The sequence below is a fragment of the Quercus lobata genome, chromosome 12 (genome assembly GCF_001633185.2).
Source record: "Quercus lobata isolate SW786 chromosome 12, ValleyOak3.0 Primary Assembly, whole genome shotgun sequence".
In the NCBI taxonomy this organism is placed as follows: domain Eukaryota; kingdom Viridiplantae; phylum Streptophyta; class Magnoliopsida; order Fagales; family Fagaceae; genus Quercus; species Quercus lobata.
The window spans coordinates 28,358,501-28,367,472 of NC_044915.1; the positions used below are offsets into that span (position 1 = coordinate 28,358,501).

The 8,972-nt window shown below is 34.8% G+C and overlaps 1 protein-coding gene across 2 annotated transcripts; it reads left to right on the top strand.

The window, feature by feature from the left end:
- On the top strand, positions 1-7,683 carry LOC115969988 (poly [ADP-ribose] polymerase 2). 2 transcript variants are annotated; one of them, XM_031089630.1, is made up of 18 exons: positions 1-161; positions 259-538; positions 1,057-1,178; positions 1,326-1,407; positions 2,701-2,936; positions 3,401-3,527; positions 3,764-3,819; positions 4,354-4,427; positions 4,631-4,677; positions 4,797-4,846; positions 5,140-5,202; positions 5,449-5,529; positions 5,726-5,836; positions 6,001-6,076; positions 6,205-6,347; positions 6,773-6,846; positions 7,077-7,179; positions 7,361-7,683. In XM_031089630.1, exons 1-18 carry the CDS (start codon positions 75-77, stop codon positions 7,451-7,453), a joined length of 1,905 nt encoding a protein of 634 aa, XP_030945490.1. In that variant the 5' UTR covers positions 1-74; the 3' UTR covers positions 7,454-7,683. The 2 variants fall into 2 exon arrangements, with proteins under 2 accessions (XP_030945490.1, XP_030945491.1); XM_031089631.1 differs by having other exon boundaries at positions 7,484-7,683.
- The last annotated feature ends 1,289 nt before the right edge of the window (positions 7,684-8,972 follow it).

The following is an 8,972-nucleotide window of genomic DNA, read 5'->3' on the forward strand; positions in this document are numbered from 1 at the left end:
TCACCTCAGCGAAGCTTTTCAACTTCTAACTCCAAAGTTCAAACGCATACAGCTCTGCGTCTCTGTGCGAATTCATGGCAATACAACAGCTCAAAGTAGAAGAACTCCGAACCCAACTCGGCCAACGCGGACTCAGTACCACCGGAACCAAACCCACTCTGGTCCAGCCCTCTCTGTCTCTCTGTCTCTCTCTCACTCTCTCACATTTACAAAACTCTCTCTCTTTTGTAAGTCTCAACTGAATGTTTTCTTTGACAGGTTCGAAGACTCGGAGCAGCGCTACGCAAAGAAAACAAGCAATCAGCGGGTGCAGACGATGGTTTGTCAGCCAATAAGAAGAGAGATAGAGACTCGGAAAATGGGGATTCAATTGGGTCCCAGCAGAAAATCATGGCCGTTGAGAAGTTTAGAGAAATGGGCATTCAGCAATTGCGTCAACAAGCTGCTCTTCGTGGCATTTCCGCAACTGGGTCTAAAAAAGAACTCATAGAAAGACTCTCTAAAGATTCAAACCACGATTTACAGGACTGTCCTCAAGGTATCTACTCTTTTTTTCTTTCTTTCTTTGTGCTGTGTTTGGTTGCTGAGAAAATGTAGGAAATGAGGAACTAGGCAACTGGGTTTGCGAGTTCAATACCGACTGGTTACTGTCGTATATGTAGTATAACATAGTTCGTATATGGAATTCAAAAAGTTTTGTTTTGATTTAGCTTCTTTGAGGATTTATCATATCATGATAGCTTAAGCTTTTGGGCCAATCAATAATTTATAATAATATTAGAGCAATGGTCCTAAGTTTAAACCTTGTCTCTACTCTACCTCCCATTTAGGGGGAGTCTAGGCCCCACGTGAGGTGGAGTGTTCTAATAGCTTAAGCTATTGGGACAATTGATAATTTATTGTTATGGAGCCTAAGAGAATGTGAAGCTAACAGTTTTTGCATTGCATTTCTTTTGAGTTGTTTTCACAACAAAGAAGTGGACCTTTTTTATTTTTTACGGTTTGGTTCTGATTGAGTTGGGGAGTTTATTTAATATATAAATTTGATGGTGCCAGCTGATGAAGAAGAACGTGAAAGCAAGGAGGAGAAGATTGTAACAGCAACCAAAAAGGGTGCGGCAGTGCTGGATCAATGGCTTCCAGATGACATAAAGGCCCATTACCATGTTTTGCAGCTGGCAAGTCCTATAGTTATTGTAGCACAATGTAGTGAATGAGTAGAGATTTTGTTCACTAGAACGTAATCAATATCAATATTTTTTTTAGTGTTCTGATTGGTATTTGGTTTTCTGAATTTGGACTGAATGTTGCTTTTTATGATGTAGGGTGATGAAATATACGATGCCATGTTGAACCAGACAAATGTTGGGGATAATAATAATAAATTTTACGTGATTCAAGCTCTTGGTTAGCTCTTGATTCCCTGCAAATTTTATTTACTCTAATATTTTTTGGTTAATTCATTTCGAATCATGAAAGTATGTTGAGTAGGAAGTTGTGTCAATAGTGATGTTTGAATGAAAAAAAATTTATAGTTCTAGTTGATTCAATCCCTGGTTGTTTCTCAAATTTATTGATTATGCACTATACCAACTTCTCTTCTCCAAAACTGGACATGTTTTTGCACTGATAAATTGGTGTGACATGGTCTATGCAACCAACCAGAAACAGTTATAGGCTTGAGTAAAGATTTGAATTCAATTTGTGAACTGTGAAGCTTCTTATGATAACAATGCCGGTTGTTTTTTTTTTTTAATTTGAGGTCCAATTTATCTGGTTTTAGCTTGTTTATTTAGTAAAAGAGCTAAGCTAAAGCCTAAATTTAGGCTTGATTATTAAAAAGCCGAGCTCATACGTAATAATGTACTTGTAAACAAGCTTGTTTGTACAATGCTCAATTAAAGTATATATAATTTTATATGTTTATATGTATAAATATTTGAAATATACTTATATAGACATAAGATTGAATTTTTTTTAAGTTTGTAAATAAATTCATGAGACATAAAATGTCAGTTCACCACACTAGACTTCGGCTCCGTGTGGATCACGTCTGCGTTTGCTGCATTTACGGTTTTTTTTTTTTTTTTTTTTCCAGCTCAGCACCTCTTGCACTGTTCATAGTGCAAATAGGCAAATGAACAGTAATTTTAAAAGTGAACAGTAATCGAAAATTTTTTTTTATTGTTTTCAGTTTTCAACAAAATAAGCGGTATCCAAACCCACACTTCATATACCTAGATCCCCTTGAAGTGGAACTTATTATTTGAAATTTATTGATAATTTAGAAAGTCCATTTGTAATCAAAGTAAGTATACTTTTTAACATTACGAGGTTGGTAAATTTAATTTTTGTAGTTTTATAAATGAAAATCATTATGAGTAAAGGATCCATGGATAAATAGAGGAGGGTGTATTTGTAATTGTAACGAGACCCTTTCCTATTTTGTGCCAAAGCAACTTATCATTCTATCTAATTAACCCAAATAAAATAGTTTCAACTAAATTTAGTTATTAATTATTAGCATGTGAAGAAGCAAGTAGCTTGTGAAGAAGCATGAACTTTCTTGACAAGAAAATGAACTAAGCTTGAGCATATAATCTAGTTTGGTAATGCACTCAAGCTTAGTTTGTTTACTTTGTTGCACTAGTAATCTAGTATCCTGAATTCTTACTGATATTATTTCAAAATTACTTGCAGAATCTGATGATGGCAGCGCATTCATGGTTTACAATAGGTGGGGGAGAGTAGGTATAAAGGGTCAAGACAAGTTATTTGGTCCTTATACATCACGTGACAGTGCAATCCAGGAGTTTGAACAGAAATTCTTTGCCAAGACCAAGAACCACTGGTCCACTCGAAAAGAGTTCATTTGCCACCCAAAGAGTTATACTTGGTTGGAAATGGATTATGGTGAGCAGGAAAAAGAATCAGATGTGAGTACTCCTGATTCTAAATTTATATTTTTCCTTAAAGTGCTGAATGCTTGAAGTAGATGTCATTTTTATTTAACAAGAAAACTCCAGCCCCTCTCCCTTGTGCAATAAAAAAGGAAGCAAAAGAAAGGCAACTTTATTGATTTCTGTTCTCACTTCTCATGTATGGAACAAATTTTATTTTTGGCTTTACTGTGCACCAGTGATGATGGGTGTCTCATTTACACAAGGTGTTGTGGGGGTGGGGATTTTTAAGCACCTTCCAGATAGATGTATTTTTGAACATCATTAGGTTGCTACAAGACATTTTTAGTGAAGTTTTATCTTTCTGCTTTCTAGAGTGGGAGGTATAAGGATGTATCATCCCTGTTCCATATCCCATATTTCTGTTTGACCAAAAATAGAAAGAAGAGAGAACCATAGTATATTTTCTTTGCTACTGAATTCTTAATAATGATTATCAGGTCAAAGAAAAGCCTGACTCTGCTTTAGGAATTCAACCTCGGGAAACACAACTTGAGGCACGTGTTGCAAAATTTATCTCTCTTATCTGCAATGTCAGCATGATGAAGCAGCAAATGATGGAAATTGGTTAGTTGATCAATCATTTACTTTATAGAGGATATCATGCAGATGATCATAAAAATGCTAAAGCATGACAAATAATTGTTTAGTTCATTTAAAAAATAAAGTGTGTTTTGATGGATGCTTTCCTTTGAGTTGTAATATTTTATTGATATGCTATTACCAAAATATATTTCATTGATATGGTAATTGTTTCTCTTTAATTATTTTTACAAAGATTTGATTTGTACATAATCATTTAGGATACAATGCTAATAAGCTGCCACTTGGAAAGCTGAGCAAATCAACAATTATGAAGGTAAGTCTTTTTTAGATGCAAGTTTCCTTTTGCTTATATTTGATTTGGAGATAAAATTATAACAGAATATACTATTAGTTATGTGTATTTGAGAAAAATCTCTATTTTATTGATTAGCTACTTTTAGGGAATACTTAGAGGGATTCACACTAAGAAGGATATCATGAAGAAATTTCGATAGGAATTTTCAATGATTAATTATCCTAAAATCAACTAAACTTTTAAACTAGGAAGCACGGACACTTCATTTAGGGTGTCGTACCTGTGTTGTATCCGTGTCTGATCCATGTCATACCGGTGTTGTACTGGCCATTTCATGTTATAATTTTTCAGAAATTGCTCACGCCGTACCCGTACTCATGCCCGTGTCTGTTTTTGTGTCTGTGCTTCCAGGCTTTTGAATGGGTTGTGCATAGTTCCTCTGCCTACACTTTTGTGTGCTGTAGTTTTATGTCGCAATACCTTTTGTCTTATTTCTTGTACCACTGTTTTCTGAGAACACTCCATGAACTAATTTTCTTTGACAATGTCTAGGGTTATGATGTCCTGAAGAGGATTGCTGATGTGATTGGCCAATCTGATAGGAGAAAACTTGAGCAATTAAGTGGGTAAGATTTTTCCTTCTTTGCTAGAGAGCTGTTACACTGTATTTTTCAAGTGCTTGACTAAATTAGCTTTGCATTTTAAACAGCACATCTGACGTTTGTTTATAAAGCACACTACTTTTCTTTTTACGTTGTTTTGATTTTGAATCATGCATTCTAGCTTCAAGAAGTTTGAGATTCCAATTTTAATCGATGGTTTCTTGTAGAGAATTCTACACTGTTATTCCCCATGACTTTGGATTTAAGAAAATGCGTAAGTCCTCTCTTTTTTCTCCACTGTACACTTAATAAACTAGGGATATAATAGTTTGGGTTGTCTATTTTCTCTCAAAAATGGCATCTATTTTAATATGTAAGAGTAAATGATGGCAGGTGAATTTGTAATTGACTCTCCTCAGAAGTTGAAACACAAGTTGGAAATGGTAATCCCTTTTTTTCTTTAATTCAATATATCCATATTGTCACAGTTAACTTCATTTCTTCTTGTTTCGGTTGTGGAGGGCGGGCGTAGGACCCTCTTTGGGATTTAATTATTTTCTTGACAACTTTGGTATTATATTATTTTATTTCCAGGGATATTAGATGCTATAGTATCCTTTTATGTAACCCCCTGCTGTGGCCTATCAGTGAGATTTTGGTTGTATTTGGAAATTTATTCAGTTGCTATTGATTATGAGAAACACTGATCTGATCAACTTCTTGCATCTAATTGAAGGTTGAGGCCCTGTCTGAAATTGAGGTTGCAACAAAGCTGTTGAAAGATGACACTGGAACAGAGGTATTACTTATTCACTTGTCTTCTTTTTAATTATTGACTGGCTGTGTCTAGAAAGTTTCTGAAAGTCATATTTGCATGTTTATAAGAAGCCATTGTAATATATGCAAAGAGCACATGGTCCGACTTATTTTATCATTCCATTTAAGACATCAGAGTAAATGGTCCTACTTAATCATGGTGAGTTAGCTTATATTTTTATTTATCACTACTGTAATCTACTTATTTACACCTCTGCCATCATTGTAGGGCGACCCCTTGTATTCTCATTACCAACGGCTTCATTCTGAACTGTCACCTCTTGAAGTTAATTCTGAGGAATTCTCTATGGTAATAGCCTCAGAAGTTTTAACAGTAATACTTATTTACACACACACACACACACCAAAGGACAGTAAAAAGAATGCCCCCGACCCCAAACTATAATACATGCAAAATATAGCTTATGACTCCATGAGTTGGTTTATTAGCTGGGCACTTTGGTATGTAGATCTGATACATAGTTTTTGTTTCCTCATCTTTTCAGGTTGCAAAATATATGCAGAACACTCATGCAAAAACACACTCAAATTACACTGTGGACATTGTTCAAATATTCAGGGTATCAAGAGAGGGTGAATCTGAACGCTTCAAAAAGGTGACGAGGCATTTTCTGTGAACATAAATGACCTTTATTACAAAATATTTCTATCATTGCAGATTTTTTTTAGCAATTTTTTATTTGTTTCATTAGGTTCTGATATATAAGTAATTCGTTAGGTTTTAAGTCCTAATTTAACTGCCTATTACTCCTGCAAGCAGTTTAACAGTGTGAAGAATAGAATGCTCTTATGGCATGGTTCTCGGCTGACAAATTGGACTGGCATTTTATCCCAAGGTCATTATTTTCCTCTCAAGATTCATAAGTACTAATAAATGTGTGTGTGTGTGTGTTTTCACATCATGTGATCTGAAAATTTCCATCAATAACTTAAAAATATTTAAGCCTAACTTGTATTCTATCAGGTTTGCGCATAGCTCCACCTGAAGCACCTGTAACAGGTTACATGTTTGGGAAGGGTGTTTACTTTGCTGACATGTTCTCCAAAAGTGCAAATTATTGCTATGCTTCTCATGGTTCCAAGGCTGGTGTGCTGCTTTTGTGTGAGGTTGTTCTTTATTCTGTAAAAACATTATTGTTATATGAAAAGACATTCTTTTGGGGTGGAACACATTCATATCACTGACTGTATACAAAAATGTCTTACATTTCATTAATGGTAAGATGTATGCACTAGATTACCACTCACGAACAGATGGGTCTTGCTGGACAACTATATGAATATTTACCCTTTTTCTGTTCTACATTGAAGCCCAACATTCTAACAGGAGTTTGGACTTATATATCAGTAATCTGTATGTGTTCCCACTCGAATGTATCTTATTTCTGGCTGAGTTGGTCTATTCTACCCAGATTAGTCTTCTGGAAGTAACGCTATTTTTTCTTATTTTCTTTTAGACCCATAAAATTTGTGCAGTCCTCCACTCCTCCTTGATAACTGCTGTTATAAGACTTTAACCATTTACTTTTCAGGTAGCTCTGGGTGACATGGCTGAGCTTCTAAGTGCAAAATATGATGCTGATAAGTTGCCAGAGGGGAAGCTAAGGTAGGTTTGTCTTTTTTTTTTCTTTTTTCTTTTTTTTTTTTAATTATTTTTATTGACACCTGAATCATTCCATCTGCCTTGCTTTGAAAAAGTGGAATTGCCAAATTCAATGGTTGAAGTATGAAAATGCGCTCATGTTATTGCATGGAATTACCAGTAATGTCAAGACTATTTATCATATTGAAGACTTTTAAAGTCGATGTGGATTAAAATCTGATGTTTTGTTGCAGTACAAAAGGTGTTGGAGGTACTGCACCAGATCTCTCAGAAGCTCAAACACTTGAGGATGGTGTTGTTGTTCCCCTCGGAAGAGCTAAACATATGGACCATAAGGTATAATGCATCATGAGTTAGAAAATTTTGGCAGTAAAATTTAGAAACTGTTGTGTGTTTTGTTCCTCCTTTTTTTTTGGTTGGGATTGTTTTACCTTTTGTTCAATATTTGTGCAGGGCACTTAATTATGAGGGTACATAGCTTAGTGTATGTCTTCTAAAATTAAAATGCTTCTTGCAGGGTGATTTATTATACAACGAATACATAGTTTACAATGTCGATCAGATTAGAATGCGCTATATCATTCAAGTGAATTTCAATTTCAAGTTATGACTGGTATCGGAAGGTGATTCCATTTTGCAGATTTGCTAGCTGGGAAAGGGGGGCTTCTTTTCTTCGTCTTTCTAGGGGGTGGGGTTGCCAATGTGAACAAAAAGAATGTGCCATACCTAGCGCTTGAATGTAATATGATATGAAAATGAGTTGTAAATATGTCTCTTACAGATGTGATTTTCAGCTTAATTCATGGGTTATCATATCTTCTTTAAAAGATTTTAAATGAATTATGAGCAGTCAAGCATAAGAAATTGGTTTTCTGTCATTTTGAATTTGGCCATTTCAAAATTTCAATGACCCGGTTGCAGTACCATCTTCTTAACCAGTTGCCTACAATCCAGTCATGTCAGTTCTTAAAGAAACAGAGGCATTTAAAGAAGAGGACTTAAATCATATGTGTTTGTTTAGGCTTATTTAGCCTAGCTTTCTCAGGCATAATTTTTCGAGCAGTGCTTTTTTCAGTGAGTAACTTACTATAATTTATAAAGGATCTCGCTATTAAAAATAAGCTTTCTCAAACACAGTTTTCAATTTATATACTAAATTATATACCAAAAAGACAATGTAATTAGAAAGCTATGATACATTAGAGGGCGTTGCTCCTCTTTAATCCTCTCCAAGGGGAAGGGTAACTATTTTAGTCTATAATTCTGCCCTTAACCTACCATTACCAACTTGCTAACATTGATGTCATATAATGCTAATTATAACTGTACACTCAGAAAATTTTAACTAAAATTGTGTTAATATGATTTCAGTTGTGTGTTTCGTATACTGTATGTAATTATCACCGCTTATAAAATATAGCAAGAAGTATATAACTTGTGATAAAATATAGCAAGTACGGTACTCGGATGCATTAGATTTGATTGGATAGTAGTAGGTCCAAGAAAAGAACTAAAATATTTCCACTCCCAATATTAATGCACATTCAAGTACCTTTTGTTTTGTTGCTGTTCCTCAGTCTTGAGGCAAAGTCAAACATATGCATCAAGTATGGTAGAATTTAATTTCTTGGAGGCATGATTGAGTTTCAAAAGCCCTTTGAATACATAAGAGTGTATGACCAAATAAAGCATTTACTGCACCAGTTCATGTACACGCCAATATTAAAGTCCCTAGATTTGATGATGACCTCAACCTGAATCTATGTTCTTCTTCCACAAGACAATATATAGTGATTCAAGAGTGGAACAGTTTCTATTCATCATAAAAAAGCACTGTGAATGTAATAAACCTCACCGACATTTTAATGCATCAGCCATGAAGGAATGCGTCCACATTGTTGTTGCTTTGCTGCATTTATATTATGTCTCTTCAGATAAACAACAGAGCTAAGCACGCAGACAATGTCTGTCTTCTTTTTAATCTTGACGTAAATATCTTCTTTAGCAATGAAGATTGCAGTAGGCTGTAATGATGGGTTTTTGCAATCCACATTGTCCTTCTGATCAAGACTGCAATTTCTCATATAATATCGAGTGGATATTTAATGTATTTCACTTTTTATAATAGA